We start from the raw sequence: 18,680 nt of genomic DNA on the forward strand, positions 1-18,680 counted from the left end.
CCTTAATGCGCTTCTGCTTGCCCAATGGCTGTGACCTCAAGACCTTCGCTCCTGCGTCGCTCCATACAAGATTTCCAGCTCCGGGACACGCCCACGTCTCCTGCTTTTGATGTTTCATCGCACAATTTTTCCGTGCCCAACTTCGAAAAACGTTTTTGCAGGATGTGTGAGGCATTCTGTAAAATAATGATGAAGTACTTGACTGTATTTTGAACGAACGTAATGAAAATGGTGACCTGATTTTCGAGCTATCTTACAAATTCCTTCTCTCTTCGACTTGCTTTCTGTTGCTATTTTTAATTTAGTCGACTGCAATCATGGCGAGTTATCACTTAAAAGCCAAAGAACAAGTGTAAAGGAGTTTTCGTTAAGTCTGATTGATAAGTTAACATATATAATACGGAATAATTAATTCGGCAATAATTCCATAGGACTAACTTTCGAACTTCATGTCAAATAACTTGCGAACGATTCCAAACTATTGAGTATGGCATTATAAGTAGATAAATATTTTAAAACGGAAATAATGTACCTAGATAATAAGCAATACTGATGAAAAACGTATAGACGGAGTCTCATGGTAAAAATATAAAAGTAAATTCAATACAAAATTTATTCCCCCGTATCTCAATTACTATGGTATTCTCGAAGACCATGGACGCACACGGGTATATGTATGTATGTGTGTGCGTGTACATATATATATATATATATATATATATATATATATATATATATATATATATATATGTATATATATATATGTATATATATATATGTATATATATATATATATATATATATATATATATATATATATATATATATATATATATATATATATATATATATATATATATATACACACACATTCATACAGACAGATACACACGTGTATATATACATATATATGCACACACTCGCATATGCATGATAATGCTACCAATTTTAGTTTCGTTGAATGTAACAATGTTTTGGAAATTTTTATTTAGCACGATTTTTTCAATTAATTACGAGTGAAAATAACTAACTCTTACGTACTATTGAAAACAATTAATTCTTCTTTCTAATTTTGGACCTGTATAATAAATAGATGGGGTCATATCAGAGAATTTAATGGACATTCATTATTTTAACAGCAAATATGTTTTCATCACAATCATACATAATCTTATCTGCATGCTAATATATCTTTCGAGTCTTGAGGGGTTGAGGGTAATATGGATTTTAGTAGTGTGGTAATGATCTGAATAAGATTTAATACATGTAAACTGCTTTTGTAGGTGCTTATTGCGTACAACACAATGGTTGAATTGAATGAAGGGATTGAGGAAGTGAATGTGTACCAACACCCTTTTTGCAGCAACACATTTTCTTTTACGGAAGTTCTGCCCGTTTCTCGTTTAGGCGATGCCATTCTCAGTTAATGCCTCTTTTTAAAACAACTGTTTTCGCATTGCCCGTGTGAGTTCCTGCTTTACAGGATGTTGGGTCTTCAATTATTATCCGTCCGCAATAGAAATCCGAGGACCGCGCCCTCTCCCTCTGTATTTTCCCCGACGAAAGGGTGTACGCAATTATTTAATCCTGTGCTGCCGGAGATGTGGAAACGACCGCGTTTGCAAGCACAGTCAGATCCAGGAATAGATCTTTTCCCTTCCCAAGGGGAGGGAGGAACCTATTTGTTTCGCTTTGTCGGATCTCGCTATTGATCGTATGCTCATTGAATCCCTATATGACTGACACGTTTGGCAGTAACTTTCCAGGGGCCAAAACACAAATATTCACACAAGACGCCTCCAAACGAGACTCAAAGCACACGACTGATGAGTTAATACGCCAACTTGTTATCCCAACAGATTAACCCGGCAGACTATAATTATTTCTTCGTATGCATGGGAATGTTTTAATAATGAATTTTCAGTGTTGTTATTTTGTTACTGAGCAGCAAAAAGGGGACACGGAAGAGGGCGTTAACTGTAGCGAGTAAGCACTCAGGAAGAGGTCATGGGCGTTAGAAAATAACAAGCAGAAGATAGAAAGAGGAAATGTAGATACGTTGGAAATTAGTGAGGTGAGATGAAGGGATAGAGGAGATTTTGTGGCAATACGAGTAGTGACAGAGTGATATACATTGGAGGGGAAGAGAGCCAGCGAGGTGTCATAGTTATGTTAAACAAAAACTTAGGGAGTGGAGTAGTAAAAATTGAACAGGTGAGGGATGGACATGGTAGAAGTAAAAGCTAAACCAACGAAATTGGTCATTCATCTGGTTTACTCGCCAACAAAGAATCAGTGGGTTGAAGAAGTACAGTGAACACGATCAACTAGAGGAAGTGATTGCGAGTGTCCCTGGATCGATACTCTGCCGTGAATGGAGATTAAAATGCAGTGGTAGGTGCATGGAGAGTTGGGAGAATGGTTTAGGATAAGGAATGACCGCAGGGATATAGCAATAGGATTTTGCAGTAAAGATACCTTGGTTATAACTGACACATGAGTACACGGAGAAGATACGGGCACACGAGGTAAATGCCAAAATATACAGGAAGCTAGAGTATACTACGATATGGAAAAGAGTTAGGAATTTTTTCATCAATTCGCAAGGTTCTCACAGGCTTATACGAGTATTTTAGTGCTGATGAAGTGTAATTTCAAATTATAAAAGGTTTAAATGGGAATAATTTGTAAGGAAATGGAATGCAAGAGCTTTAACTGGAATTAAAATGAGGAACGCCAGGAAGCCGTTGACAAAATCCTGGATGAGGATCAAGATATGGGTAAAATAGAGGAAATGTGAGATTTTTCTAAATGCCTTACGAAAGCCACATCAGAAAAAATAAGATAGGTAGCTAGGACAATGGCCAGTAAGCCATAGGTTTCAGTAGAGCTGGTTAAGAAGATAAGTTGTAGAAGGATGTGAAAGAGAGCAAACTACATTAGGAAGAAGAAAGTACATAAATGATAAACTAAGTCATGGAGCTAATAGGTCAAAGTAAATTGGTGGGAAGAACAGTGCGATGATATGGAGACTGAAGATAAACATGGTGAAATGAGTTATCTATTCAGAAATCTGCAATAAGTGGGAAATAAGAAAGGAAAATCCGTTGGCGCTGTAATAGTAACTACAGGGAAAGTATCACTCGAAGCTGAAGGAATAAGGATTGAAGGGAAACACTGAAGAACTCAATTTTTTTCGAATAATTGGACAGTGAGTTTAGAGAATATAATCCCAATGAGGATAACTTATCTCAAAGCATACTTGGAGATAGATAGAGAAAGCTTTAAAGGAAATGAAAAGAAACAAAGCGCTAGGGGTAAATAAAACGAATCTCAACAAAACCACTCAAGGGTTTTAGAAAACATTGAATGGAACATTTTTTCTGACTAATTTGTAGAAATCATGAGGGAGGAGGCAGGGATTCTAAAGACTTTGTGGGATCAGTATACTTCTATATCAGAAAAGGGGAAAAGCAGCAGTATGTTAGGATTATAGGGCCATCAGTTTGATTTTGAACTCAGCTAAGGTATTACTTAGGATCATCAGCATTAGAACGGAAAAGGCAAATGAGTACTTATGGGGGATCAATTGGTGATATGCTGGGGCAACGAGGCCACTGTTTGAAAGAAATACAAGTATATAATAGAGCTAGAATGAATTTGTTTGCGTCATTGATATCGAGAAGGCATTTGACTTATTGGATAAAATTAATCAATTTCTTTCAGAACATAGGAGTAGACAGGAGGGATAGACGACTTATTGGAAACCTGTGCATACACGGGGTATCTTAAATTATTAATTATCACTGTAAATAATCTTGGTAGAAACGTAATTTCTATTTGTTATTCTTAAGACTTTTCTTAATAATCACCATCAGGGTTATGCATTTCTCCCAGCGTTTCTTGACCTTCCAAAGGCCGTCATTGTAGAAATCAGCTGATTGGATGGAAAATCGTTGTTCCAACTCTTAAATGACGTCATTTATGTTGTCGAATCTCCGACCCCGCAATGGTTTTTTGAGTTCTGGGAATAAGAAAAAGTCACTTGGAATGAGGTTGGGAGAATAGGGTGGATGTGGCAAAATTTCAAACCACATCACTTTGAACGCCGCGAGTCCGTGGTCGAGATTGCAGGTCGCGACATATTTGCTTCTGAAAAGAAGTCAATAGTCGTGGAACCCAGTGTACTGACACCTTTGACATGTGCAGTCGAACTGCATGTGTGCGAGTAGCGGATAGGTGGTCGGGATGGGCAGTGTTAGGCAGGTAGCTAAGACTTATGCTTTTCAAAGCCTTCTTACGCGAATTAAATCGTAAGAAAGACATGGGAAAGGCTGGAGGAAGGAATGGAAGTAGGTGGGAGCCCGATAAAGTCTACCACATTTGCAGGTGATCAAGCTTTAGTTAGCCAGTGAGCCAAGGGCTTGCAATCATTGCTAAGCGCATTACAGAATAAGTGCGATAGGTAAAAAACGAGGTTAATGTCATTCTCAAAAAGTGGGAATGCTAAGATTAGCATTTAAGTTGTGAGATGTAAACTAGATCTGGTGGAAACGTTCACCTATTTAGGAAGTGTTGTAGAAGAAAGTGGGCAAGGTAATAAGGTCATTTAAGATAAATTGCTTAAGAGGAGGTAGTTGATGACAGGGACCACAAATAAAGATCTCAATAAAAGACTAGCGAAAACTTTGTTATGGATCTCAATGGATGGTTAATGTGGGGTTCAAAAACCTAGCGGTTGAGGCAAAATGGTAAGCCCAACTCTACCTGAATTACATCTTGCAGTTACATTATGGTCACAATTAATGGTGTAAAATGTGAAAATAAAGGAGAAAGGAAATATTCCTGTAAACTAAAGTTCGAAAGTTGGAATCCCGTCTCAAGGATGACATTACGTAAACACTATGTGAGGTTAGGCTTAGTAGGGAAGTTACCTCTTTGGTTTACAGTTCATCATTTTCTATATACAGGCCAGATTCTCATGTGAATGAAGTCATATTTTTTCATTTGATAACAATCGATTTTATAAATCGTGAACATTATGGTGTTTTACATAATGCCGTTTCAAGGTGCCGTTCTAAGCGGAGTCATCCTTTTTTCGTCTGCCTTCATCTTTCCATTGTCATCGTGTGCGGTGACTTTTTGCGGTCTGACCTTACTTCGGTAAACAATTTGGCCGAACCTTTAACGTTGCAACTATCGCTATTCAAAACTTATGTTTAACTCGAACGCGGATTTCGAGATTGTAGTTATGAAAAATACTCGAGCAATTGTTTTTGTCGGCATTTCAAATGTAAGTGTTCGGATAACTATAGCAAAAATGAAATGCGCCGTTTTGCGATTTATTCGGCGGTTTGGTCCCACATATATGTATGTCTCGAAAGAAAAAGATGTCTTGGAAATCACTTAATTTCTCCATTCACTCTAACATTGAAAAAAAAATATTTTGAGTTATCTTTCTGGGCTTCATCCCATTGGATATTTGAGCTCACAGGAATCATTGAATTGTACGGTGGAAACTAGTGGTATACTTTCCATGTTTGGGAATGGATTCTTCCGTGATTTATTCGCATAATGTGGCCCTGTTTGTGATGCTTCCGACCTTGGCTTCTTGGTAGGATTCTCCGTCCCATTTTCAGTTGTTTGCCCGGGGATAGTTAATGTGGGGTGTGTATTTACATTGAGATCTGAGGTATTCGCACCGTGGTGTATTAATTGTGGACGAGAACCTGATTCAGACCTTGATTTTAAAAGTTTTCCCTCTTATATCAGATTGCTTCTTTGGGAAAATAATTACAAAGCATCTGTGCCTTTGGCTGACGAGTCGTTAGTCCTGTAACGAATTTATTTCGGTTCTTGGGATGTAGTTAAACCATGGAAATCTGGTGCTTAGTGAATTAAATGCAGCATGAGTCTAAAAATTAAAAGTACAGCAAGTGCTAGCCTGAGTTTAGCAAGATATTAGGGAAACAAAAGTGCGCGTAAATATTCATTGGGTTCTTGCAATTAGCACTTAAGTTAGTATTAGTAAGCATTTCCTCAATAGCATGGAGACGCTATGCTGTTATTTAGGGTGAAAGACAATAGCTAATGAAGCCATCGAATTTAGTTATCTTATGCTAACTATTTACTTAAAGAGCTTCCAAGGGACAAAATACTGTAAATAAATGATTCTTCCCTAAAAATTCATTCATTGAAATTATATCGTCCATGAAATTAATCATTTGGAAATGATGGAAAAAATATTAAAATATTTAGCGGTAAAAAATTATTCGGCAAATATTAGCTTTAATTTTGTAGTACCTCTGTTATTTTCAAAACGCACGTATCGAATTATTGGCTTGAACTTGAATAAATTACCTATTATACTGAAATTATGGACTAGGTTGCGGTAATAATGCTACATGTTGTAATAATCGGTAAATAATACTCGGATGAACTGAAGGGAAGTCTTATACAAGCAGTTCTCATTAATGATGGATTTATTTAGGATGGATAGGTAAGTAAGTTATTTAAACACCGATTTTCATTTGCCTTCGCGGGACAAAATCTAGCCACCGCTTTGATTGTGTATCGAGAATTAACGTGTACACGTCTTCATATTCCACAGGATTTTATTCTCTAATACTATCGTTGATATTTTGCGAAAAATCATTGTACACCTGTTGTTCAGTCTACTCATCCCAAAGAGCCACATGTTGGGTGAAAATGGAAATGGGTCCACTGAAAGAAAGTGGAAAGAGAATTTCAGTGTCATCGCTTACCCAAGTGGCATCTTACTTGGGAGGTCAGTGGCGCCTTTCTTTTTGTTCCTCTATGACCTTGATTTTCCCTCGGACACGGGAAAGCTCTTTCCAGCGTAAACATGAACGCGCACAAACGATGAGTTGTACGTCGTATCGGGATGAATTGACAAATATAAACGAGGAAAACAACTCACTACACATTTTTATTATTATTATACATTAATTAGCGAAAATGATTGCCTTTGGCCGAAATCGAGGGAGACCGGCAGTTCAGTATCAGGGAAATAAAGCGAGGAAAGATTCCCATCCATTGTTCAGACAAGCCCAGGTAGAAATGGTATCAGGCGTTACTTTGTGGAAAAGTCTTTAAGTTTATAATGATAAATTAAAATCATCAAGTAAATTACTCCTTTGTTGACTATGATAATGGCACACGGTATCGAAACCGACCTGCGATAGTTACTTGCAACCCCCAAGAGATGGTATTTATTGACGTCTTGGTACAAATCTACCAAAATTCTTTGTAGAATTTTTCCATTTTTCGTAGTATTCATCATTTTTATAAAATACATAAATCAATCCCATGAACTTGTATTTGCGGATGTACTAGATGTTTTAATAATATATTCTACAGGGAGTGAATATGGTATCACGTTCATTATGAAAGGAAAAAAGTACGGAAAAAATAATAATGGAAGTATCAGCCCCAGCATTGATCATATAATCAAAATAAGGGAAAGTTAGAGTACAACGGCAGTCTAAAACATTCATTAGATATTGGTAAATAGATTTTCCTCAGTACATAGAATGAATACAAGTATGTGCATATTTTAACTGATTTAGAAGCAGATCAGTTATCACTCGTGAATGGGACAAAATACACTTAGTTCATGTTCTTAGGGACTTATTGTCTCTTCAAAGAAAACTTAATTAAGCATCAACATAAGATGCAATTGGTAAAAAGAAACATTTTGGGATTCAAATAAGGTATAAGTAAAAAGATTGTTGGAATCGATTGAATTTTTATCTTTTGAGAAGTATAAGATTTTATTAAAATTGCATAATTAGGGAAGTTATTTTTTATTAGTTATCACGAAAACCCAAAAAATTGCGTATATAATAAATATTTATCGTGCATGCAACTATATTTAACTAATTCAGCCTATTCGAAAGGAATTGCATAATTTTCCCCTTTTTATCTCATTTTAATGTTTACCTCAGACTGAAATTCAAATCTAGTACTGTGAATAGACAAATTTATGGATATAAATTTGACTTGCATGTGCGTCGTGAGGAATGAGGCTAAAATGTGTGATTTTACTCGTGTTCCATTGTAAATGTTTATTTATAGAAGAGGTAGATTTGCAAGTGCCACGAGAAAGCTAAAAGTAAACAAGGAATGATATAATTCTAACGCCTAATTTTTAAATTCAGGGTTAAAATAGTTGAATCGCTATCCAAAATCGTCTCTTTAAAGAAAGTCATGAAAATATTTAATGGGCATAAACCCCGTTGCCCAATTGCGCATCTTTTATGTTGGCCCCGTTGATTTGAAAAAAAATGTCCGTTCAGATTGGATTTCAAATTTTCATTTGATTGGATTCCGTGTCTTGACATTCTTTAATTCTGAGAGATAATGTAGGTATACATTATCATATCTTCAGATATACATTATCATACAACTGTAATATGAGTGCATAAAAACAGCAAAAAAACGGTCATTTGTTTGGAATTTAGTTGCGTGAAATCAATTAAATACTCGGTTCCGTGAGAATTCAATTGAAAACTGTACTACTTGACGGATATTAGTGTAAATGTTGTAAGTTACTAATGATATTTGGCATCCTGTTAAGTCGGGAAAATGTACAAAACTCAAAAGAACTTTGCGTGTGATCTTTCAAGGACTAATTTCACTGTTGTTTTGAGCGTCGTGGAAGTTCACTAAAAACCCTCCGGATGGTTAAGTAGGAGTTTTATTCAAATTCCAAAGAAACTGCGGGAGATGCCGCAACAGTAACTTTTAACGGAGTCATCCGCTAATGTGCATTTCAATGCAACAATTTCAGAGTGTAAAAATCATTCGCCTTGACTGGGATTCGAACCCAGATCCCTCAATGTTTGTCAGTTCTTTTTTCATGTTCATGTGTACCTATAATACCTCAGTAGTTCTGATATTCATTGTACAGATGAATTTGTTTCCTCCAGGGTAGGTCTATTTGTCCGGAAATTATTTTTTAGTGACTATTAGTGATTTCTCTCATTTCATTGGTGATACTTGTCTATTTGAATCCATTGGAATGAAACTAATCTTCCTCTCCACAGTTTCCATTCACATTTAGGTTTATTGTTTAGTGAAACCTTCGTAAGACCTTGGGAGAAAAGAGTAATTTCCCTTGGGAAAAGCTGGAAATTTCTTGAGAAAGAGGTAATTTATCAAAACTCGCTGTTATATTTGAAATTCGCCTGTGTCGAATGTGAGAGTTTTCCCTTTTTGTTGCCCCCGATTTTCGTAATAGCAGTTAAAGTTTCGGTCCCTAATATTCACTCCGTGTCCAGATCCCACTAGGAGGAATAATGGTTGTTGCAGTGTAGTTGAGTATTAGGGCATATAGTTCGATTCGTGGCTCTAGTAAAATTCTTTTTGGTGCTTCGATTCTTAACTTGGGCCTTCGGTAGATAACCGTCGATGGGACGTTCCGCCGCAGACCCATCAGCGCCTTATGTGCAACAGAAATAGGCTCACTCCGCCCCCAGGTTTTCCTCCACCCTTCATCATATCTCACTCTTATTTTAATCACAACCCAGCGTAATTGCTCGCATTATAAATTATGAAAATTACCCTTAAAATCGTGTGAATTGCCTAACAGTTTCAACTGTTACACTGTGGTACGTTTTTTGTGAAGTGTATTAAGTGCTATCCACGCAAGGTTACAAAATTGTGCCTTGGCTCATTTTCTCTGCATACTTTAGGCCAACATTTACGTCAGCAAAATGAATATTTAATGATCGAATATATTTTTTTGATTTCTTTTTTTTCTCGATCGTGATAATAAGCATACTGAGTTGCTTACGCGTGACGGGGATTGTGGTGTGCATATCTCTTTATATTTATTTTTAAATATATATATGGCAGTAGTGTGACACTGGAGCCATACAGAAAGATATAAGTTCTGGTTTCAGTTTATTTTTTCATAATTTGCAGGATCGATCTCGAGCCGAATGTATCTCGAACCGAAGTCGCTCCTTCCCTTGGTGTGCGTGATCTCCGTTTCCGCACTCGCTTGGACTCCTTATTATGATGCCGGGGTCGGTTAACCCACTTGCACTCGAAATCTGAAATAAGACCTAATTTCGTCGCATTTTTGCTATCTTCCTCCCCGGCGAGATCGAGACTGACGAGTTTAACTTCGAGAAAAAATCATCCCGCAATGAGACAGAATGTTCGCTTCAGGTTCTGGGTATAGATCACACCTTCGTTCCTTCATCCATTTATATGCTTTCAAAGTTCCGAACAGCCTGAATATTATGGAAATAATGAAGGCTTTTAATAATTATCCTAGAATAACCAGATTGAGGGAAGTTCAGTAATAATCTGAAATGTTGGCCTTGAAATAATTAAAAAAATACAATATGTAAGAGTTTATTGCAAAATACGCATTCGCTGAGTACTTTCACAATCTTGGCTTGTTATATAGTCTTTAGCATTACAAAATATGTATTTCGATATCGTGTGTTCTTTTCAAGAAACTGCGGGAGATGGCGAGGCAGTAACCTTGAACGGAGCCATCCGCTAAATGTGCATTACAATGCAACGATTTCAAGGTCTAAAAATCATTCTCCTTTACTGGGATCCCGGTCAAGGCGAATCATTTTTACACACTGAAATTGTTGCAATGCAATCTTATGCTCTCCTAATCTAGTGATGCTACTTATAAAAACTTTTTAAGTAATGTTGCGTAGTGCCAAATTTTCACTCTATTGAGTTTAGTATTAGTTATTTCGGCAAGCGAGCTGTGGTTACGGATAGATGCATACATTGGCCAAAAATGTGATTTTCTCGAATAGAGGAAAGGTTAAGAAAACTCAGCGTTCGGTTTTAGCCTCATGCGAACTATTGGCCGCGCAGGTTAACTAACTCCGTAACCTAATGAATTGACCTCGTTAAAATCGTCAACTTTTAATATTTTTACTGTGGGCTGTTAAGCATGAGAAGTCGAGTAAATTAAAATGAATACTTCCATAACAGCCCTATTGTAGACGTCTCCCTTCAAACCAAATACCGTCCTCTCAAACTTTTGAAGAGTCTCGAGATGCTCGGGAACTTCCCCGCAGCCTCCTCCCGCACAATTTCGTGTGCGCTGTTCTTGTCTCTCCTCCCTGTCCCCCTTCCTCCTCGACCCGTCATAACTGGGTCACTTGGCACTCGTGCCAAAAGAAGGGAGGTAACACGGAGATGTTGCTTCTTTTTGAGCATCCCACTTGGATTATCCGGGGAGCGGAATTCGGTAAGCGGGAGATGCGCTTCCAGCACTGCCGTCCGTGAATCCAGGCGCGATCTCCGCAACAAACTTCTTCTGCGCTCTAGCGGAATTGAAGAAAAGCGACTGGTTGCTTTGCCGCCGGATATTGTAGGCACGTGGCCAGATTTATTTCACTCGGGGGGAAATTGGGGAGGAGGCAAATGATTTTCCTACCTGTACACGTGCACGCATCGTACATCGTTATATTTTCCGTTCAAGATATTCTATCTGTTAATGATAGGTTTTGGACGGTCTTTGATGACTCTTAACTTATATGTAACACAATAGATTCTACTTGTTAACCCTAGATCATTTTCTTCATTTTTTCACATCTTTTGACTGCCTTCATACTGATTAAAATGCCTATCATGTTCCTTCCTCGAACCAGCATGCCCATCGTTCTCCCTTCTATCACGGAAGTCTATGTACTATTTTTCAGTGTTTCCTCCACTCACTTTCTCTGCCTTTTTCGGATTTATCGCTTCAACTTCCTTTCGTTGCCTACCCTATTTAAAACTTCAGTGTTTTTCATCTTCCTCTCTGTCCAGCTAATTTTCTCTATTCTTCACCACAGTCGTGTCTCAAAAGCCTCCAATATATCAATCCAATCGTGTTTGCCTCAAAGACCAAGTATTGGAGGCATAAGATATATGTTCCATATTCAAGTCTTTTGTAATCTTTTCTTCACATCTTTACTTAAAGCACCTGTTATCAATTCTCGTGTTCTTTCAGTACAATGGAAATGTATATCAATGGAAAAAAATAGCATGCACGTTATAAATTATTTTAGTAGTTCACTAGAGTGATGAAAAAATCCCTGCACCTTTCCCTGGAAAAGTAACTTGAATAAATATTCCCTCATTATGATGGCATTTTTTATTTCCAGCATAATAATCCTTTCAGATGTTTTATGCTGTCTGAAAACAACTGGTGCTGAAACATTTTTACTGGTCAAGTGGCCAGCAGGGTCATGTCATCTGAATTTGGATAATATTTTAGCTCTTAAGATGTATTACATGGGACAGTAGCTGGTTTTTAAGGCCTTCTGATGGCAGACAACATGCCATTTTATATACTCATGCTAGGATCCCATCCTGAAGAAAAATGAAATCGAATTTGGGGTTTGAATCCTGTGTGTAGGGCCCTGAAGAGAGAATATTACCCTAAAAGGGGTGCCAAAATGGCTGAGTAGTTTTTATGAACTAATATTTCTGGACCCTTCATGATATACCCTGTACAAATTGCAAAAATGTATTCAATTTGTACAGGAGATATCATGGAATGAGGGATACTGGAATCCATGTTTGCCTTAGGAGATGGACACCCTAATCATTGCCCTATGAGGTGGTTTTTGCTCTGTAATCACTGAGGTAACCCACCAAAACAAAAAAGGGCATCTGTGCAAAATGACCCCAACCATTGATGTACTGTAAACTTAAAATAGGAAATCTGTAAGGAATTCAACTAAAACTGTAGTCAACTAAAAATATAATTTGAAATTTAAACTCCATTCATCACCTCGTACATTAACTGCTCCATACTTTTTCTACTCAGCCATGTTTTTAAGGCACAAGCAAATTCAAGACTATGGGATGAGACTGTTAGGGGAAACATTTATTCTGGAATAGCGTTTTCAAGCTTTTAGCTAACAAGCACTTACAAAATCATTCTTTTATGTTTCAGTATTTTTTGTATACACTTAGGGCAACAAAAATTATCACCATTGCTCAACACTTGTAGAATTGCTTTGAGATAATTCTACACCTAAATAACTAGTTTAAGAACCCCTTTAAGTCTTCACATAATCATGTATTCAGTTTCATGTGAGGATTGGGATGGTCGGGTGGCTAACATACAGGCTTCCCATTAAGGGGGCCCAGGTTCAAATCCTGGAGACGAGAAATATTTTTCAGTGGCATCACGATCCCTACTTGAGGTGCTTTGTCGAGAGCACACAGTCTGTTGGATGGGACATTAAACTGTGGATCCCTTGGTGCCTTTCGACAAGAGTAATAGGCTAATGTCAATGCTGGGTTTCTCTCCACCCCTCCTTTCCCATCCATCCCTAATGGTGGAAATGATCTTAGCTGTCGGTTGCCTCCCCTAAAACTACTGCTACTCAGTTTTATGCCATTACCTCCAATCTCATCTCATTTTTTGCCCAAATAAAGACCTCTATTTATCCATCAAGAATTTTCATCAGTAGGTCTGCATATTTTCTTCACATTCTGCATTTGTCTTGAGTGGGGCTGTTGTATCTTGAAATATGTCCCATAGAATTAAGTTTTCTTTTTTTTTAATCTGAGACAATTTTTTTATTATTTTAATTGTATTTGTTCCTAATTCCTTTCTTATACTTCTGGTAAAGCTTCTCTTTCAAATTTGTCAGATGGAAATGATGTAGATCTTGATGAAATATTTTCTAAATGAATGATTGTCATAGTTTTCATGATATTTTGTGCCCTAAATTATCTTGAATATCAAGTAAATGTGATATCTTTGTAACTTGACAGCATAAGCGCAGCTGAAACTTTCCTGGAGCATCATCAGCTTTGAACTTAGTACTCTCTAATGAGCTAATGTACAAGCTATCTTACTTCATTTAAAATATATTTAGTTCCTTTGGAAATTCTGAAGGCGCATATTGTTATTTAGAAACCTTCTCACAAGTAATGGCATCAACTCTTTAATTTACAGGTGGGCTGTCTCTACAGTGATGACTCGGCAGAACTTTGTTCCAGGTGATGACCAAGCTGGAGTTTTGAAGTCAGAAAAGAGTCCAGCCCTGATCAATGCTTTTATTCCGATGTGGGACATGTGCAACCACACAAATGGGGAAGTAAGTATTATTTTAGAGTTGAACCAAACAATATTTATGTATAGGAGCTTGCAATAATGTGACCTTAATTCCTTTGACGTGCAATTCTCCATTTTAGAAGCTCATTCTTGAATTTTTTATAAAAATTCATTTTATAGGAAGTGCAGCAATTATTTTAATTGTTATTCATGTGTTTTCCTCAAAAAATAATTATTTTTCATACAATAAATATGATGTATCAAATGATATAATTAACTTGAAGTTGTATGTTCAAAATAAATTATCTGCTCTCTTACTAAAAACATATAGAGGTTGAGATAGCTTTGGTCCTTGATATTTCTAGGTTGTGTTCTTGTGCTAGGTTTTGTTCCTGAAAATGTTTACATGCTGAATTAAATGATGACGTGGAGCTATTGAATAAATATACAATTATCACTAAATTACACATCCTCCAGCCCCTTTTAGAATGGGTCATTTCAGAAGTTTTTTTCCCATTCATTTATGTGTAATATAATACTTGGTAGTAACCAGAGTTATTTTTTAATTGATACCAATTGTGTCAGATTCTTCTGATTAAATATTTTTTAATATTTCCTTTAATTAAGTACTGTAAACTGCCGATTACACATGCTAATGGATGTATGACGAAGCATGGTTAAACAAAAAACATGGAAAATATGGTCATGAAATAAACAAATATATTTGGAAACTCCTTTTTCTTTCTGTGCTTTGGAAAATTTCTAGTTGTCTTATATTGAAAATTTTTGGATTGTATGGATAAATTACTCTAGTCTGTTTAAAAGTACTCAAAAGGTGTGATATGTAACTTCCTTCCCAGGTTAGGTGAGTAATGATGTATAAGTAAAAGTGAAACCTTCTTCACTTCCTTAGGAGTAATGTGGTATGTCCCTTGCTACTACTGATTTCAAGCCATATCAGTTCAGTGGGTGCTCACCAATTGTACAATTGTCATGGAAGTCATTGCAAGATGGTTTCCCCCATGCTATATCATAGCCAATTTGATCAGTGTTCCTAAGTATTCTTTAGATAAACTGATTCTGCGGATATTCCTTTTTTGAAAATGGTTGGTTCTTATAAATATACTCAATTACCAATCCTCTTTTTCTCTTTTACCTATTTATGTCTAGATACTGTTGCAAAAAACAGGTAATAAATCTATTATAAACTACTTACATTTAATAATAGGTTATCAAAACCTTCAGAAAATATCTACCTTTATGATAATGTGGATTTCTATTTGTGTAAAGGAGCAAATGTGTGCTTCCCATTTCATACAGCCAAATGTTCATTTCATGGGGCAGTGAAAATTTTTGTTACATCCGGTTCCACACACAATTTTTATAGAATCTTAATTTTGTTTCACAATTGGGTTAGTGTTAAACCATGAGCCCAAGAAAGTGTATTCCATCCAATCTCCTGGGCTACTTTTAACTTACCAATCCTCTTGCCTTATTATCATCTTTGCCAAGCAGCCTATATATGTATGCATATCTTAGCTTTGGAGATTCTCTCATAGCCCTGTTACATTTTTGAATATTTTTCTATATTGAAAACTTGGTTCTATTTCATGTAAGTTAACCTTTTCATGTGTATATACTTCCTTGAAGCCACTTAGTATTAATGTTGAGCACTCATTAAGTTTTGGTAGTTACTTGATTTTGGTTGTTCACTCTGAAGGAAATTTATAAATTTTCTTGTTAAATGCAAAAGGGAGACTTGAGAAGACATTTTTGATGGAAGATGCTTGCTTCTACTGTTTATTTTGGCCCCATAAATAGATGTAAAAACACATAAATGGGGATTTTCTTTTGCTGCAATACTGACAACATAAAATAGGCTTGTAATGCTGTTCAAAGAAGTGAATATAGGAATTATGGATGGAGATATGTTGAAGGAGACCAAATGGAATGCTTTCCTCCTGTTATTTTTACCAGTTAATGCTTAATAAATTAAATCATTATTGCTTTTATTCTCAATATGTGTTTATCTTTTCTTACAGTTGACGACAGATTATGAAGAGGATGGGGGTGGGCGGAGTATATGCCATGCTCTCATGTCCTTCCCCAAGGGTTCTCAGATATTCATTTTCTATGGATCTCGACCTAATTCAGACCTCCTTGTGCACAATGGCTTTGTCTTCCCTCGAAATGAGCATGACTCCCTTGCTCTTCGTCTGGGGGTTTCAAAAGGAGACCCTCTTCATCCCTTAAGGACAGCACTTCTATCAAAAATACCACCAAAGCTTCCATTCTTCTCCAATGCCACCCCTCCAACTGACTTCTCACTGCTGCCTGGACCCCAGCCTGTTGATGGTCAACTCCTTGCGTTTCTACGGGTTTTTGCGATGGGAAAGGGTAAGTAATTATTCCCTGCAAGTTTGCATCCCACTTCAGATTTTTTATTTGTAAATGCAGTACTCACGTGGTTGTTTTTGAATTAGGGAGAAGATTTTATCCATGGAAGTATATCATAATGGATGGTGGATGTGGTTGGTGGTACTGCTGGTGGTTTTCAGTTACATGTAGATGTTTTGCATTAAATATTATTGATGTGAAACATAGCATTTTTGAGTCAGTTTTCTCATCTAATACCCCTAAATCCACTTCTCTCTAATGCATATATATAAATATGATTCTATATTTCTAGGTATTTTTTGATCATTTGTATTGTTACCCAGTTCTGATGTCCTGTTTAATCATAACTATTCCTGTTGATGTTTTGATGCATTTTAAATGCTCATATTATTCTTGTAGTCTGTAAAAAAAGTTTTTAGAATGAACAAATCTGGGAAAGCATAACTCTTTCAACCTATACCTGTTAATCTTAATGCTGAATATTATTTCAAAATCAGAAGCAAAACTGATTGGAAATATCCTTCTATTCTTGAATTGTGAAATTATTTGATAAATATTTTTAATATTGGATACATCTTAATTTTATAATTTCAGTGTGTTCTTTCCATGCCCTTGTCTGCTCTCACTTGAGTTCTATTATTTCTTGCCAATTTCAGAACAATTAGAGCACTGGCTAGAAAGTGACCACAGCTGTGATCTTGTTCATCCCGATTGTGCTGTTGACACACAAGTGGAGTCTCGTGCATGGAACTTCCTTCTCACTCGAGTACGCCTGCTATTATCTGCTTACTCAAGCACGCTAAAGGTATAATGAGTGCCTTTTTTACTTGATCATTGAGGAATTATAATGTTGGAGTTAAAAATGCTTTAGTCTGAATTTGATGGTTGAGACTCTACTTCATGAAAATTCATTATCACTGAGTAAATGAACTTGGTAAAATCTTTTTGTGTGAAAAAATACCAAGTTTATTTATTCAGTGAATGCTTTAGTCTACTGGAGTACACTGCAAAGATTAAATGAGAATATCTGTCATCATGGAAGATAGACAAAAATTGGGGGAAGTGAGTCGTATGCAAAAATGCAGGATAATTACTTGATGAGCATGAGGACATATGTACATACTTTAGTGGAGGCAGCTCTGAAGACTTAAAAGCAGGATATTCTCAGAGGAATATGTTAAATCTTGAATGGTCAAGGGTGAAATTTTAAGGTTTCTGCAATTTTTCATATCAAGTGAAAAGGAAGAGTACATGGCATACTCTTTACTCTTTTTTGTCTGGCAAAAAGGAAGATGGAGGGTGGCAAAACATTGTTATTGTTGACGATTTTCCCATGTTGATAAAAGCCCCAAAGAATGACATCATTCAAATTTCAATTTTCATGTAGGCCATTGGCACAATACCAAGAGCCATTACTTTGCTTCAGGAGTGAAATAACTTAAAGCTATCATTTATTCTAATGCTTTATAGTAGATTTTTCTACTTCAGTTATTTTATAGTCCAGGCAATGTTACCATTAACTTGAATTTTTTCTATAAAAGTCACATTTTTTTTAATGGGTCTAACTGTACAGTGATCATTTGATCAAAGTATTCAACAAATTTAAAAAACTCCTTTGAGGATAGATTTGCAAACAATTTATTTTCATATTGTCTATGAGCGCTGATATTTTTTTTGGAGAAAATTCAAGAAGATCATAGCCATACAATACTTTGAATAAACTTTGTGAAATTCAATGGTCACCAGAAACATGAAACTAGTATAATTTTTTAGCCAACCCTTGATAATAATAATATTTTCTTATGGCATTAAGCATTAACAAAAATGCAGTAATCCTCATCAAATTAAATACAATATAATAGCACTGAGAAGAAAATACAGTGTCTCTGTTTTCACATTCTAAATGTTCTTCAATTTAGTAAAACCCTTAAATCTTTAAACCTAGTGTCAAGAAAATATAACTGGCCTCTTGGGATTGGAATATTTAAAATTTTCAACTTGAGCATATCAAATAGCCTATTAATTTTTGTCGACCTTCAGTATGGTAGAATAAGTTTCTATTTACTAGTGGTGTTGTGGTGGTGGATGCTTCCAGCTGTAGCAAAAGATTCTAGATTCTTTTCACGCTTCATAGAAATTTGCAGTAGAACTCTTTATTTTCACTTATCTAAGGAACCCCAGAAAAGTCTTTAATTGTGGGAAAAAGCAAATTGCGGAGAAA

The 18,680-nt window shown here is 36.2% G+C and overlaps 1 protein-coding gene across 2 annotated transcripts in view; it reads left to right on the plus strand.

Annotated features, from left to right (window-relative positions):
- The window catches only part of Setd3 (SET domain containing 3), a 95,035-nt gene that overhangs the window by 74,948 nt on the left and 1,407 nt on the right, over window positions 1-18,680 (plus strand). For both annotated transcript variants that reach the window (XM_071585344.1, XM_071585345.1), the window contains 3 exons: window positions 13,964-14,105; window positions 16,105-16,459; window positions 17,116-17,264. In XM_071585344.1, coding sequence (XP_071441445.1) covers window positions 13,964-14,105; window positions 16,105-16,459; window positions 17,116-17,264 — 646 coding nt within the window. The remainder of the gene's footprint in view (window positions 1-13,963; window positions 14,106-16,104; window positions 16,460-17,115; window positions 17,265-18,680) is intronic.

This window comes from Hetaerina americana, unplaced genomic scaffold (genome assembly GCF_022747635.1).
Source record: "Hetaerina americana unplaced genomic scaffold, ioHetAmer1.1.p SCAF_2, whole genome shotgun sequence".
NCBI classification, from domain to species: Eukaryota; Metazoa; Arthropoda; class Insecta; order Odonata; family Calopterygidae; genus Hetaerina; species Hetaerina americana.